This window comes from Microtus oregoni, unplaced genomic scaffold (assembly GCF_018167655.1).
Source record: "Microtus oregoni isolate MIOR12 unplaced genomic scaffold, Mior012 000048F_ref0000485, whole genome shotgun sequence".
In the NCBI taxonomy this organism is placed as follows: Eukaryota; Metazoa; Chordata; class Mammalia; order Rodentia; family Cricetidae; genus Microtus; species Microtus oregoni.
Window position 1 is genome coordinate 11,401,088 of NW_024543222.1, and position 17,619 is coordinate 11,418,706.

Sequence of the window (17,619 nt, forward strand, 5' to 3'; positions counted from 1 at the left end):
ACAGACTCTTCTCCCACAGTCAGGGTCCATAAGAAGACCAAGCTACACAACTGTCACATACATAGAAAGGCCTAAATCAGTCCCATGCAGGTTTCTCGATTCTTGGTTCAGTCTCTCTGAGCCCCTAAGAGCCCAGGTTAATAGATTCTGTAAACAAACCCAGAATTATTAAACATCTAGACTCTTTATAAAATGATACATAAAAAATCTAAAAAATGCATTTCCCTGCAATAAATAACTCCTCTCCAATAAGCAGGAATAATGTGCCTCCTCCACTGTGAAGCAGTATTGAGAGGCCAGAATTTATTCACCTTTAATCCCCTCACACTTCTGTCTTAGGTAGACATCATCATGCTGTGAGGCCACCATGACCAAAGCAACTCGGGGAGGAAAGGCTTTACTCGGCTCAGGCTTCCACACCACTGTTCATCATCAAAGGAAGTCAGGACAGGAACTCAAAAAGGGCAGGAGCCTGGAGCTAGGGGGTTGACGCAAACACCATGGAGGGGCCCTGCTTACTGGCTTGCTCCTCACGGCTTGCTCAGCCTGCCTTCTTATAGAACCCAGGACCAACAGCCCAAGGATGGCACCACCCACAATGAGCTGGGCCCTCCCCCATCATTCACTAATTAAGAAAATGTCTTATATTTGAGTATTATGGAGGCATTTTCTCAATTGAGGTTCCTTCCTCTCAGATGACTTTATCCAGCACACTTTCTAACTCTTTTTGTTCCAGTATTTTATTGAAAAACTTAAAAAACATAGTAATATTTTTATTGAGTGATTTACTTTCACACAGGAATAAAATATTTACTTTCATTTAGGTATAATTAGTAATATTTTATTGTGACTTAGTTAATACAGGTATAAAGTATTTATTCTAAAAATCTAGAAACTGTCAGGCTGAGGAGCTGGTTCAGTTGGTAAAGTTCTTGCTACACAAATATGATGATCGGAGTGTACAGCCCCAGCACTCCATAAAAACCTGGGCAGGTAGCAGGAAAATCCTGGTGCTTTAAAACCAAAACTAGACAGATTCCCAGGGTCCTACTGGCCAGCCAGCCTAGTCAAGTAGTGAGCTCCAGGCTCAGCAAGAAACCCTAGTTTAGTGAGAATCCCTGCCTTAGGAACGAGCATGAACAGAATAGAGAAATGACATGAAGCCACGTCTATACATCACATGCAGCTGCTAATGTCTATACAATACTGTGCATCACGCTCTGCGTTCCTTGTATCCTGGAAAGTGAGACTTACTAATTCCCTTGAATAAACGTGCCTACAAATCACCTTTTGAAATTTTCCCCAGTGGGTGGGGGCTGGGGATGCAGTCGGTAGAGTGCTTGCCTAGCCTTCATGAGGCCCATAAACACTCACCTATAACTCCAGGAGTCAGAAGCAGGGAGGTCAGAAGCTCAAGCTCATTCTCAGCTACTCAGAAAGTTCAAGGCCAGTGTGGGATACTTGAGTTCCTGTCTCAGAAACAAACAACAGTAACAACCACAACGACTTCTTTTGATGGTACAAATAGAACCTTTCCACCTGAGAACTTCCTTTTTGTTTTTGAGACTACAAGATGACTACTAGAATCTGAAAGCATTTGGTAATCAAAGGATCTGGGACAATCCTTTGGAAGGATTTCATCAGTACGAAACAAAAGAACAGTCAAACAAGCGAGTCCCTGTATGAACTGTGATAATAGCAACCGCCATGCCAATGACGAAGGCGGTAGCCGCAGCTGATACTCAGTAAGTCCAATGCTGAAGGCTTGGCGTGGGTTGTGTCACTTTGTCCTGACACTGAGTTCCATACAACCTCATTTTAAGAAATGACGAAATTTGGGTTTGAAGTAACTCGCCTGAGGATAGATGGTTGCCAAGTATCAGTAGTAGGATTTGAACCATGGCAAACCTCCTCATTTCAGCTCAGCCTAGAAACAGCAAAGGAGAAAGGAATAACGGCCTGGACTGCTGAGTTGGCATAGAGCAAAAAGGGCTGGAGAGATGGCTCAGCAGTCAAGACACTGATTCTCTCCTAGAGGACTTAGATTCATTCTCAGAACCTATGTGGCAGCTCTTAACCACCTATAACTATAGTCAGGGGACCTGGCACCTTTTTCTGTCCTCCACAGGCACCACATCCACACTGTGCACAGATATGCATGCAGAGAAAACACCCATACATATAACATTAAATAAATATTAAATTTTTAAGGAAAAAATTAAATTTCCATATTTTTTGCCTAAGCTACCAGAAACACAGTCCATGAACCTGCATTCCAATATCAGACCCACTGTTGGGAATGCTGTGAACCTCCTGAGGCTGCGATGCCTCCACAAATGCAGAGGAGCAATGCTGTCAACTGCCCAGGCTTACAGAGAGGATCAAACAGGTAACTAAGAACATGTGTCCAGATAGTATCTAACATACATTAGGCACTCCACAAATGGCACAGATGCTCTTAGCTGGCTTTCCTGCTTTAACAAACTAGAAAGCAAGTGGATTTCACAAAATCTGCAATATTTACTCATCAAGTAAAATTTCCTTCTTACGTTTCAATCTACAGTCTTGTTACGTCTACAGACATTTGTTACATAGTTAAATTTATTAAAATCTGGATTCCAAGCATTTGATAAAAGTTTGGTATTTTAGAAGGCAATTTGACAGTACCTATAAAAATATAAATGTGTGGTTACTAAAAATAACAAACATGTATAAAAAAGAATGCTATTATCTCTATACTCCAGACAAGTCCCATTCACTAAAGATGATACCTAGTTACTTTACACACACACCCCACCTCTTTAAAATACTTCTATACACAAATATAGCTCACTATACCTCTACCCATTGTTTAAACTTTATATATCTTACATATGTTCCCAAGATTGGCCATATACACTATTTTAAACTACGGTACAAGATATTAAATCAACTAATAATCCCACCAATAGAGCAATTCACCTCCTAGGAATCCACTACAGTCTAAAACATATGCAAGTGTGTAAGTATATTATTGGTACTATAACTGATGAGCTGGTATCTCTAAGCCCTGGGCCAAACTAATGGCCAAAGTTGTTTACCTTCATGGCATCTCATGGAAATCATATTTTGAACCCCAGCCACTACTCCAAGATCTGTGCTTTACTTCATACTTAGAAGAAGATCCTGTAGTGGCATTTAATTTGTATTTTAATAAATAAAGCTTGCCTGAAGATCAGAGAGTAAAACAGCCACACTGGCCAGACTTACAGACCAGGCAGCAATGACACACACCCTTAATCCCCATAGCCACACTAGCTTGTCATAGAAACCAGGTGGTAGTGGTGCAGGCCCTTAATCCCAGAACTAGAGAAGATTATAAAACAGGAAGAGATAGCTCTCAGACTCAATCTCACTCTGAGGATTCCTGGACGCAGGATCACCATTTTCTAACTGAGGTCAAGGTAAGAGCCAATGGCTGACTGCTTTGCTTTTCTGGTCTTCAGGTTGAACCCCAATATTTATCTCTGAGTTTTTATTAATCATGTATCAAGATCCCCCACCTAACCACTTCCCACCATTATAGTTTTTAAGGGGTGCTTTCACCTATGTTTCCCCTTGCTCCTTCTGCGTCCTAAGCAAAACGTGGCCCTGCAGGATATGGTACTTCCTCTTAGTATCTGAATGAAAATCTCTTCTTTAAAATTCTTATCATAATTGGTTAAAACAAATTCCACGTATATTTAACACAAGATACAAATGAGCTAAGCATTAGTGTGTGACCCAAAGCATTCTTCATAGTAATAAAGAATGGAAGACATTAGAGATAGCTTTAAAACATTATCTTTTTAAAAACCTACATGGCAATGGCTTTGAGAACTAAGTGAAAAAAGATAAAGTTATGAAAGGTGTGTATACACTTCATAATTTCTTATTCACATGGGCATAGATGTTAGGTATCTATTAAAGAATAATGCATAGCAAATTCTTGATGGGATTACCTCTAAGGAGGGAAGTAGGAAATGAAGAACATACAAAACCTTGGCTTTTCGTACTGCATACTCTATACTTAGGCTTCCACAAGTATTCAGTTTTCTACATTAGAAAAATTCTTCATTCATCATGCATGGTTCCATGACACCACCAGTAAGCGAGGAGCTTTAAATAATATGTGTGTATTTTCTCATACTTCTGTGGAAGTCTAGGCAGAGTTGAGCTAGGTCCTCTACTTGCTACTTTATAAAGCTACAACCATGATCTGATGAGAGCTGTGTTTTCATGTGCAGACTCCTCAGCTACATACAGATCCACTTCTTTGCCCCCATGATCGTCAACATCCGGTTCCCTGTGGCTGCATGAATCATGGAAGCTGCTACTTCTTCAAAGTCACCAAAGGGCAGCAAAACCTATAGTGAGATGGTGCTGGACAGAACACAAGGCACTCACAGGAGTGACCTCACCATTGTCATACTCTATTGGTTAAAAACAAGTCACAGGCCCTGGCCATCCATATTAATGAGGAGGAAATTATAGCAAGACTATCAGGAATTGGATTCTAGGGGCTACTGTAAAGACAACCTATCACAAAAACAAGGCAATTACCAGACCTCAATGGTTATGCTCTCCTTAGACAGGTATTGCAAAGTCATAACCAACTAAAGTAAAATAAAACTAAAATGTTTCTTTGTCAAGATAAAGGTCAGATTCTAAACACAAAAATGTAATAGCAGAATTTTAATTAAAATAGTAGTGAAATTTGAATCTTCTAAAAGAAAACATAGGGAATAACATGAACATAAACAAAGGAATATGAATGAAAGAAAGCAGAGAATCTCAGGAGTGATTGGTACTGGAGTGTCTGCTGTAAAATGATAAGCATACTAATGCATGATGTATATTTGGGGGACAAAAAGAAAGCATGATAACAAGGGCTAGAATATGGCCTCATAATACTTCCAGGGAGTGTGAAGCGAGGCTGCTTCCAGCCTACAAAGGAATAAAGGTAAAGGGAAGGTGTCATCTCCCCTGAATAGGGATCCTAACAAAAGGCTTCAAAAGGACTCTGCATCTTTAATAATATAAAAAGGCTAGGGCACAAACAGCATCATCTAAAATGCCATTAGAAATGCTTCACATAGAAAAAGGTCTAAGTAAAGCAGGGTTTTATAAAGTGATCAAAAAAGAAACACTAAGGGGGAAAATCTTTTAAGATTAAAGAGGTTTTTCAAAGGACAAGTTGAAGTGGCTGTAAAATTTATGAGGCAGCATTAAACTTCAGTTCTAAGTAACAATAAATTATTCACTATAAAAACATACATGTGTCAAATATTATAAGCCTCTTAAACTTTTTAAAACAATTCTTACAGAAGTTATTAGATGTAGTAGGTCAACATTAACAGATACCAACTTCTTCATTAGCACAGTATGACCACTCAGAGAAAAGAAGCCACCTTAGAGAGAAGAATGAAAGCAGGCTTTGGTGGGTTACTCAGTGCCATGGCGAGTTGAATCACATGCAGGGTCTGCCGTAAATCAATCTATGTAACTTTAACTAAAATAATGTTAGTTTTATCTTTTAAATGTCTCCATGTAAAATGACAAATATCTGTTAAGTAAAATACTTGTGGATTAAAGTGTAAATAAAATTTAAATTTTAAAACAAATCAAGTCATAATTGTTAAAGGAGTATGAAATACCCCGAGAAGGGCTTTATAACCCTAACTGACCATCAGCCTCGTGTCACTGAGCTGAACAGAAAGACCTTTAGGTGTGTCCTTGCCTATTTCTCCAGTGTCGTGTCTCACGGTGCATGGGCTCCTCTACAGTGCACGACCATGTTCCCTCCAGTGTCGTGTCTCACGGTGCATGGGCTCCTCTACAGTGCACGACCATGTTTCCTCCAATGTCGTGTCTCACGGTGCATGGGCTCCTCTACAGTGCACGACCATGTTTCCTCCAGTGTCGTGTCTCACGGTGCATGGGCTCCTCTACAGTGCACGACCATGTTTCCTCCAGTGTCGTGTCTCACGGTGCATGGGCTCCTCTACAGTGCATGACCATGTTCCCTCCAGTGTCGTGTCTCACGGTGCATGGGCTCCTCTACAGTGCACGACCATGTTCCCGCTACCATCTTATAAAATCTGCCTTCCCTCCACATTCTCTAAAAGTTCAATTCAAAAATTCTTTTGAACTACTACTAATGCCACAATACACCTACCTTAGAAGGTCTTTGTAGGTAGTAAATAAAATATGTGGTAGTGACTAATAATCTTCACCAAGCACACATATAACTAACTCAACTGAATATAAGGACTTAAGAAATTTTCAACATGCTTGCATCTGCTAAAAGGAACTGAAAATAAATTGCAAATATGAAAAATATCATTCCTACCTTGTGAAATTAGAATCTAAGGAAGAAGCCAGACATTAAACATCTGCAAATGTGATACAGAAAAACGTGGAGTCCTATAAGGAGAAGTGACAGCGCCATCTGGATGGACTTGGGTGTCAGAGTTTTGTCTGGAGGATGGGTGGGACTGATGACAGCCATCACACAGTCAGTTCTTCACATTGCTTATCATTTAATCAATAACTAACACCTTGTAATCAAGTAACTATTTTTCATTAAAATTCATTTGATTATAGATAGTGGTGAAGGCTAATTTTCACTATTAGGTGGATGAGATTTGGAATACGCAGGAGATACAATTCTGGGCATATCTGTAAGAATATTTCCAGAGAAGCTTCACTGGGGAAAGAAGCTCCACCTGAATGTGTGCAGTACATCCATGGACTTGGGTGTTGAGCTGAGCGAAAAGGGAAAGTGGGAAGCCAGGTGGGCACCAGCGTTCATCTTCCTTCGCTTCGTGACTGCAGGCACAGTGTCATCAGGCACTTGCTACCACACCTAGCCTGAAATGATGAGCTCTGTTCCCTCAGAGTGTGATCTAGAACAAGCCCTACCTCCTTAGATTGTTTTTATTAAATATTTTGTCCCTATAATGAAATATATATATCTAACACAGTGAACAAAAACACTTTGTTTTGTTTTGTTTTTCAAGACAGAGTTTCTCTGTGTAGCCCTAACTGTCCTGGAACTCTCTGTAGACCAGGCTGGCATCCAGCTCACAGAGATCTGCCTGCCTCTGCCTCCTGATTGCTGGGATTAAAGGCGTGTGCCACCACCACCCAGCCAACAAATGATTTTTAATGTGTGAACTTCATTATGTTTTCCTTTTCCAGTAAAGTGACTGAGTGACATGTAAATAGTATTTCCACTGAGGTTGGAAAGAAAGTTTAACAGTTTAGAGTGCTTGCTGATCTTCCAGGGGACCCCAGTTTGGATCCCAGCACCCAAGTTGGGCGGCTCACAACTGCCTGTAACTCCAGCTCCGAGGAATCAATCTCCCTCTTCCGGAGTCCAGGGCAACCCCATACACATTATATATTCAACACAGATACACACATATAAACAAATAAAAATAAAAACCAAATCTATTTTTCAAAGAATATTTTCACTGTATTTTTCTCAAACTTTATCTTGTGGTCCAAAGAAGAAAATGTCCTTCCTGCTAACGTCACATATTTCCTGTCCTGAATCCTTTTATGCACACTTTAATCTTCACAGTATTTGCAAAATCCCATATGACTAGTGCACCAAAACTATCTGTGAACTTCTCTCATGTAAAGCAAGTTATAAATCACATCCAGGCAGCTTAAGCAGGCAACAGAAAAGTGATTATGTTGCCTAATGTTGTACTTCCTTTCTTGAATTATTTGATTCCTCAACTGCATCCTTCTTCTCTGCACTTTTGATACAATATTAACACAGAAAAATACTTTAAAGACTATTTAAAGAAAAAAAGGCCCATGCTCACTAATACCTATAAAGAATGTGAAATTCACTAACAGCATACTACAGTAACAAAGTAACCTACTATAACTTTCTATACCCTATGAACCCATGGCTAGCTTACAAAAAGATTACCAGGTTTTCATATTTTTAGGAAGAGCAAGAAAACTGATTGCTAATTTTGACAAATCCTTCAAAACCACTATTAAAGACAGCACTGTGCAAGGGAAGCAAAACCAATCTGCTCAGTTCACTGATTCTAAGATTTACAGTTTCCAACCCACGATCAAGGGCCAAGACAGACTTTAGCTTTAGTGCCCTCTAAGACCACAAACTCCAGGTTCATGTCACCATTATACTTAGAAAGGAGCCCAAATTTTAGCTGAACTGTTCTTTAAAGAGAGGTCTCATGTAACCCAAGCTGGCCTCAAACTTGCTACAGAGCTGAGGATGACCTTGAATTTTCTGATCCTCCTGCCTCCACCTCCCTGGTGTTAGGATTTAAAGCATATACTGCTATGATCAGGTTTTGCAGTGCTGGGGATCAAACCTAGAGCTTCATGCATGCTAGGTAAGCATTCAACTAAGCAACATCCCTAGCCTCTAGTTCAAGTCTTAATACAAATTTTAGCAGTCAAATAAGCCATTATATTTCTCATCATTTACAGAACACAATCTCTCTTCCACAATGCCATTTAGCTGCTAAGAAGCTAAAAATTACTCTGTAACTTTACCTCTTGTTTTAATTCTCTATGGATATAAAAATAAGCATTAACACCATCTAATACAACTCGTCCATTCACTTCTTACTCCTCTAAATATATTATTTATGCTATCATATCTTCCTTCACTTTTTCTCCATTCTAATTTGTTTCCTCTTTCTAATAAAATTATTTCATGGACTGTTTAGTTTGTGTTTAATTGTTCTTTCCCATCATGATATCTCCAATCTGAAAGACACACAACCAGACCACATCTATAATGGATACATTTCTAATTACTAATAACATTTCCACATTTAATAAGAAATGGGCCAAAGACACTATAGTGGACAATAATGACTGCTTTGTTAATAGAAACAAATTCATAAAATTAAAATTACTGAATAGCCAGAAGTGAAGGATGAAGTGTGACGCATGTCAAATGATACTAGCCAATATTTCTAACATTTCAAGAAACTCCAGTGTCAACAGGAAATATCAAATTTAATAAAAACAAAAGTTTAAATCTCTCCCTCTTAAAAACAAAAAGTTATACTGCAACAATAACAGTCTTTTGGTATATTTTTATAACTTAGAAGTTTATTTTTATTTGTACTAAAAATACTATGTAAGCTTGATCCTCTACTGAAAAAGTAGTTGAATAGGTCACATTTATATTCTTATTTTATAAAATGAAATAGTGAGTACAAGTCAGTGATGTGGGGGAGAGATATGCCAGCAGAAGATGCAACCTGGATGTGCAGAGTGTCACATTCTGATGACATCACTGGCAATGCTCTTTGCATTGTCATAAAGGAAACATGTAATCAGGTACACTTTTCAAACAATGAAATACACACAAAAATACACAGAAAGATTTAACAGATATTCATAAAACTACTTAAAATGTAACATAATTTTCTTAAATAAGTAGTAAATTCTTAGAACCTGTTATTTTTACTTACCTAATATCTATTCACAACCCTCAACATTATTAAAATACAATGTAAAGCAAAACCTTATGCTTAATAAGAAAAAACTCCAACATAGCCAGTTGCAAAAGCAGAGTAAAATTTCCAAACTTGAGACTCAACTCCGCGGCATACCTTTGGACACCACTTGCCGACAGCACCACCGTGCTCTCTTCTCCAGAAGAAAACTGCCATGACTCACTCAGTCTGTGTTCACCTGGCTCCAGTTCGCCCAATACCCAGTCTGGTAACTTCTCTGGGCTTGTACCTTTTGGTCGTGCTGGATTTGGTTCATCAAAATAGATGGACTGGTTTTTAAAAATCAGAGAAATCATTTTTGTAAAATGTACTATAAACAAAACACTTAAGTTTCCCATCAACTTTTAAATTTGACAAAAGCTTTACAAATATCCAGTTTAAGTATAACTATAGACAAATATATAAAATTTATCATTGAATACATAATAAATTATGCAATACTAAAATAATAAAATGGTTAATATATTTACATTTCAGTGATGTTCTACTATACAAGAAACCTAATGAACAGCAAATTACATGGCAGATAAAGCTGGGAATAATTATTTACATAAGGAAATGATATTAGTATTATAATTGTGGTTCTCAACCTTCCTAATGCTGTGACCCTTTAATAAAGTTTCTCAATTCATGGTGACCCAACCATAAACTTACTTTAGTTGCTGCCACATAACTGTGATTTTGCTGCTGTTCTGAATCATAATGTAAATTTTTTGGAGAAAAAGCTTTGACAAAGGGGCTGCAACCCACAGGAGAACCAGTGTTTTATAGTTAAATGGAAAACTTTTAAAATTATATCCTATTCTATTTTCTCCTATAACCATCAATTAATCTGCACATACAGGCACATATATATACACAAAATCAGTATTTGGAGTAATCACAATTAAAATGTGCCAGAAATTAAAACTAAAATTAAAAATGCCTCGGTGAGGTGGGAACTACAAAGTCAGAGACATGGTATTTGGTTCTAACCATATTGTTCGTTCCCTGGGAGGTCAAGACAAAGCTCTGGCCTTCTTAGTATCATTTGTGAAATAAAGTTCTCCCCTACAATTTTATGAAACTGACTGTGGATGGAAAAATGTGACACAATATAGTCATATCCCGACATCTACTGTTCCTCACAAAACACTCCCTTTTAGACACTAGGACGTATTAGCCCGGTCAATGAGCCAGGTGCATGATAAGGTTTCTGGAGAAAACTCTACCTGTGTAACCATCACCTAAGTCTACAGAAGTCCTCGAGGGGCTACTCTTCAGGAAATGGTCACATGTGACCCCTATATCTTAAATCTGAAATGAAAGATGATTCCTTTTTAAATGAGATATAGTTATCTTGGTTACTCTCTGCTTCTCTTCCCATGGTTTAAGTTATCTGCAGTGAGCCATGGCTATACATATTATTGGGAAATGCCACAAATAAGTTTTAATTTGGGTGCTATTGTAAGTTGGAATAGAGTCTCATAAACTCTGTTCCACTATCTCCAGCAAGGTCTATTTGCACAGTATACACCGAGTGCTGGCTAGTTCTACATCAACTTGGAACAAGCTTTAGCTATTTGGGAAGAGAGAACCTCAGCTGAGACTGGTCCATATGCAAGTCTGGAGGGCACTTCCTTCACTGGATGTGGAAGGTACCAGCTCATTGCAGGCAGTCCCACCCGGAGGCTGGTGGACCTTGGTACTATAAGAAAGCAGGCTGAACAGGCCATAAGGAGCAAGCCAGTAAGCAGCATCCCTCCATGGCCTCTGCTTCAGTTCTGTTTCCAAGTTCAGTTCCTGCCTTGACTTCCTTCAGTGATGGACTGTGATGTGAAAATGTAAGCAAAGTGAACTCTTTCTTCCCCAAGTTGTTATTGTCACGATGTTTTATCACAGCAATAGAACCCTTGAGTAAGGCAATATCTACTCATAGTCACTGAGTAGTTAGTTATCTTAGATGTCTCAGTATAGGACAAACAACTCCATGCTGTCTGTTATTTTGAGAATCTTGTGGAGATGGGGAATGAAAGCTTCTCAGACAACAGAGAGACTGGTGTACTCATTCTAATGTCAAACAAATACACAGAGTCAACTACCTACTTTCCCCAATACTGCCAATCTTGGCATAAACAAAACATATGGTACTCCTTTTACAATGGATAACAGCATTCCAAGTTTTTGTGTTCTTCCACCAATAAAAGGAATTATCCTCTGGTATGCAGCATGCGATGATACTAAATTTTGATTAGTAAATTGCTAAAATGTACAGAAATTTTGTATTAATTTTGTAATAATTCTAACATTCACATATGTATATGCAACTGCAATTAGCTGTCCAATTAGATATGATACTCATAACCTACACAAACCAAGAGGCAAGGAGCAAGATGGGGACAACCAACTAGCCATAAAATAACTATCTCATAACAAAGCTGATAACAATTAAATCACTATAGAAAACTATTTTAAAATACTAATTTAATATTATCAACAGACTAGAAAGGAACATCTAAAAGCCATTAAACTGATATGTTCAACAAAATATATGAAAGAATTAATAAATTAGAATTTATTGAAATACTTAACATATTAAGAGTCAATTTGAAAATTAGTAAGTAATTAAGGCCAGTTTTAAAATTCATTTTTATATAAGGGAATATAAGTGAATAAAATATTAAAAGAATGTTTTCTATTGAAATGGGAAAAATGAATGAAAGTTTTAATTTATGTATTATCTAACACATATAACTCAATATTATTTCCTTCCCAAAAGGGATGCTATATCATAGTCACTTTTAAGGAAATGAAAATGCTCTGCAGTAGCCAATGGTACTTACCATATATGATGGTAATGTTTTTAGCGTTCCTGACTCAGGACGGTGTGTAAAAGGACCTTCCAGGACTCCTCGCCTAAGCATGTGCAGTAACAGCTTTGCATACAAGTTCCGATTCTTCCTACCCAGGAATCCTGCACCTGTTCCCGAGGGCTCACACAGCTTTCTGATCCAAAGAGCACACCTCTGCCGTTCTATATGTACAGAAGAACAATATGAAATCTGATGTCAGGGATGAAACATTAAATTATAAAGACTATATAAGGACCTACTGTAATCTAGAAAAGGAATAGACAACTTCCTAAAAGCCCAATTGTAAATACTCCAAGATTTCGGAATCATGTGATTTCTTGTGTAACTTATTCTAGTTGACCTCCTCATCAAGAAAATATTAATGAACTACATGCAAGCAAATGGTGTGGCAACATTTCAACAAACTTTACAACACCAACAAAAAATGGTTGTGGTCTGGAAAAAAAGACTGTACACTCCCAGTCTAGAGTTCACTTTATTAGTTAGGTGTAGCTGGGCAACACAAATATGAGTACATATTTTCATAAAAATAAGATTCCTGGGATCTGTCATTGATAGTTAATAAAAATACAATTTCTGAATACTATTAAACATGTTTTTAGATAAAATTTTGCATCAATAAAATAACTTTAGATATACTGAAAAGACTTCTCTAAATCCTAACTACACAAACACAGAAAGCTAAGCACATATTCACTCAAAAATTAAATCCAAGCCGGGCGGTGGTGGCGCACGCCTTTAATCCCAGCACTCAGGAGGCAGAGGCAGGAGGATCTCTGTGAGTTCGAGATCAGCCTGGTCTACAAGAGCTAGTTCCAGGACAGGAACCAAAAAGCTACGGAGAAACCCTGTCTCGAAAATCAAAAAAAAAAAAAAAATTAAATCCAAACATTTTATCTATTAACGCCAATAATTCCAAGGGATTTGTAGCTGATTCAAGGCTTTCTTTTACTATCACTAAAATAATTGAGTGAATAATTTCATGAAATAATTATCATTCTAAAAAAATCTACCTAAAAATGCGGCACATTTAATCCACATAACCCACCGAGTGTATTATCTTGCTGTGACGCAGGATTTTTTAACTCACATGAACACTACTCTGATATTTTTATCAGTCTAACTTAATTTGTGGATTACATATATTATAAAAAAATCACTAATCTCTTTGCTTATAAAAGGTCATAATCATTTATTGTTTTGCCTACAAAAAAAAATCACTAAGTCTGGATTTACCACTTTGTAATCTCACTACAGGCATAAGAGGTAGATCTCTTTTAAAAAAAAAAGTGTGTATTTTTGCTCTGAAAATTATATGAACACCAAACAAACTTTATGAATATCCAGTGTACTTTAAAAAAAACAGAAAATACATAAGTAGAATTGGCAAGCGTGAGCAAATAATTAAAAATATGATATCATCATGTCTTCTAGCAAACTGACATCCACATTATATTCAATGCACACACTTTGGTACACCTTGATTAATGAAGAGCTTAATTCTCTCCTTAAAATGGTAGAAAAGCCCACTGTGAAAGGTAGCTTTAGCTGTAAGACTAGATGAGCTGGTACAAATTTCTAGTTTCTCTCTCTCTCTCTCTCTCTCTCTCTCTCTCTCTCTTTCTCTCTCTCTCGTTTTTTATTTGTTTGTTTGTTTTTGTTTCTGTTTTTCGAGGCAGGGTTTTTCTGTGGATCTCTGGTGGCCTGGAACTCACTCTGTAGACCAGGCTGGCCTCAAACACACAGAGATCGCCTGCCTCTGACTCCCTGAGTGCTGGGATTAAATTTCTCTGGCCACCACCGCCCAGAGAAATTTCTAGTTCTTAAACGGGATGAGTTCCTACATGTTCATTATGAAGTAGTAAAAGAGAACCATGAATGTTCCACATAGATGATGTGTATGAACTTAGGGTTATAAGTAAGAATTCTAAATACCTAAAACCTATTTTTAAAAAAGACAAAAATATGAGAATACTTTGATTTGAAATACATTTATAATGGAAAATCCTAATACAAAATTTTCTTAATTGGCAGATCCAAGACAAAGAAAAAGGAAAAATTAAGTGCTTATCAAAGTTCTACAATCAACATGGGTGTCCATCAAATGGGAAAATAAGTAAAATATGGGATTTATATACAGTATGATTTTATTCAGACATAAGAACAAAATAATGTCATCTACAGGAAATGAAATGAACTACATATCATCATGTTAAGCAAAACAAACCAGATTCAGGAAGACAAATATCACACATTTTCTCTCATACACAAAATCTAGATTAAAAAATGACATGGAAAAAAGAAGGGTCACTATTACAGAAGAGGAAAAGGAAAAGCAGAAGTGGGAGGAGAGATAAGAGAGAACAATAAAGGGAATGACCATGACCAAAGTAAATATAATGTTCATAACATATATAAAAATGTCATAATGAAACCCATTATTTTGTGTAATTAACATGTGGTAATTTTTAAAAGGTAGTGAGTATCAGAAGAGGATGTGATACCCATCTATCATTCTGTACTATCAGAAGTCATCATGTATCAGTGACAGGTGTGAAGGAATGGAACCTGAAGAGATCTGAAGAGCAACAGAAGAAGAAAGGAAAGGCTAAGGACCAACGAGGTAAGAAAAGAGACACAAGGATATGGTTCAAGGGAAGGTCAGAGAAGGCTGCAGGCTCCGGAACAACAGCCGAGCAAAGACTGCATCATTTCTATGTCACACTCCTATCTCTCAATGCAGTTCCAAATAAGTCTGTAGCATTAAGTCAGCCCCTCACTTTGACTATAAGGTGCACTCACTCAGATATCTCAGGGACATGAGAACTTGGGAGAACAAAAAGCCATAGCTTCTTAGGTTCACTCCACACCCCCTACTCAATGTCTACCAAATCTACCAATTACCCAGACTGAAGCTGAGAAGCAGCATCCTCTGCTCTCCGCTTCCTGACTACAGATGCAATGTGACTGGCTGCTCTAGCCCCAGACACCGTGCCCTCCCCACATGATGGACTGAACCCTCAAACTGGGAACCAAAACAAGTTCTTCAGTTGCATCTTAGAGGTATTTTGTCATAGCAATAATAAAGCCATTAGTAGTTAATATAACTGTTTTGATTAGGTATTCTTATTTTTAATCTTAAGGATCTAATTTCAGCTAGATATGGTGGCACATGCCTATAATCCAAGTACTGGGGAGGCTGAGGCAGTATGTTAGAGGCTATTCTGGTCTACATAGTGAACATCAGTCTAGCCAGGGCTACATAGTAAGAATATCTCAAAAACAAGAGTCTAATGTCAAACACAATCTTACCTGACCTGTGGGGTAATTTTAGAACAAAAGGCTTCATATCTACCACAAAGTGATCAAATTCTGCATCCAGTTTCTCCCATTTTTCTTCTTCATTTTCCATTTCCATAATTCGTTCTGTGAAAAAGTTAAAATTAGGCATCAAGTATTTGTATGAGGAAAGTTAAGAAACCATGAGAAAACACGTTAAAGAAAACTGGTCAGTTAAATACCAGTCCTTCTTAATTGACTGCTAGACTCAGTGAAACTCAGACAAGCTGATTCTAAAATTTATATGAGAAGGTAAAAGAATCCGAGTAGCAGCAAAAGTTTTGAAGAAACATGAAGTTGGAGGTCACCTTATTATAAGCTGAACTATAGCGGTCGACATTACAGTGTTGCCTAGAAAACAGATAGACCAGAAAAACGGAACAGAAAGCACAAAATGGACCAATAAAAGTATGGACTCTTGATATCCAACAAAGGCATAATCAAAGAGAAATGGCAATTTTTCTCACAAATAATGATGTAGCAATAATGCTATACTATGCATGTAAATTGAGTCCAAATGAATAATTGGACCTAAATGTAAACTATAAAAATTGAATATAAAGGAAAAGATCTCCTTGACTTTATCAAGCAAAAAAAGAAAAAAGAAAAAGATTACCTACAAAATAAAAAAACTGATATATAATATTAGACTTCAGCCCACTCCACCCCCCAAAAAATCCTGCCTGGTTTGATCTGCATAGACCCTAAATAGAGACTGGGAAAAATTCTTGCAAATTCTGAATTCATAAGTAACATATCAATAGCACATGAGTGACTGGGGAATTATAGAGCTCTGTGGTGCAGTGTTGTGTGCTGTGAGGCCCTGGTTCAAACTCCAGCACAGAAAAATAGCATTAAGGAAAATATGAATAATTCTCATCACTTGGCCATAAGAATAAAAACCATTCAATAAAAATAATGACAAAAATCAATCCCTTTGACAGTAATTAATTGTATATTTTTAAAAAGTTAAGAGAGATGATAAGAAATAAATCATAAGGGGCTGGAGAGATGGCTCAGTGGTTAAGAGCATTGCCTGCTCTTCCAAAGGTTCTGAGTTCAATTCCCAACAACCACAGGTGGCTCACAACCATCTGTAATGAGGTCTGGTGCCTTCTTCTGGCCTGCAGGTGTACATGTAGACAGAATATTGTATACTAAATAAATAAAGAAATTATTATTGGGGCTGGAGAGATGGCTCAGAGGTTAAGAGCACTGACTGTTCTTTCAAAGGTCCTGAGTTCAATCCCTAGCAACCATATGGTGGCTCACAACCATCTCTAATGGGGTCTTCTGGCCTGCAGACATACATGGAAGAATGCTGTATACATAATAAATAAATAAATAAATAAATAAATAAATAAATAAATAAATAAATATTTTTTTTAAAAAAAAAGAAAGAAATCATAAAATTCTGGAAGGATGGTACCAACTACCCTGTTGTCATTACAGACTGTATACACAGTTTTAAATACAGCAATGACTCCTTCAAACATATATAACTCTTATGTGTCTGTTATATTTTATTTTATTTTAATAATTGTATTTTAAATTATATTATTTAAATCAGTTATATTATATTTTAAAACATCAATCTGTTCACCAGAGACAAAATACAAATACTGGCAATTATGCACATAAAAAGATGCTCAACATCACTAGTCACTAAGGAAGTGAAAAGCAAACCATACTGCAATACCCCAACAACACATGAGGACAGACAAAGTTAAGTCAAGAAATGCAAAATGGTGGTGAGAATGGAGAATACAGAACACTGATGTGTTGCCGACCAGAAAGTGAAATGAAGGACTTTCTGGAAATCGTTTGGCAGTGTCTTTCAAAGCTAATCATGCACTCACCATATACCAAAATCTCCCAGATGAAAT

General features: G+C 37.3%; 1 protein-coding gene across 2 annotated transcripts in view; it reads right to left on the reverse strand.

Moving 5' to 3' along the window:
* Cep112 (centrosomal protein 112) overlaps positions 1–17,619 on the reverse strand; it is a 396,051-nt gene that overhangs the window by 371,644 nt on the left and 6,788 nt on the right. For both annotated transcript variants that reach the window (XM_041635859.1, XM_041635858.1), the window contains exons 2-4: positions 15,707–15,820; positions 12,365–12,555; positions 9,639–9,811 (exon numbers count right to left, since the gene is read on the reverse strand). In XM_041635859.1, the coding sequence (XP_041491793.1) occupies positions 9,639–9,811; positions 12,365–12,555; positions 15,707–15,812 (470 nt within the window). In that variant the 5' untranslated portion in view covers positions 15,813–15,820. The remainder of the gene's footprint in view (positions 1–9,638; positions 9,812–12,364; positions 12,556–15,706; positions 15,821–17,619) is intronic.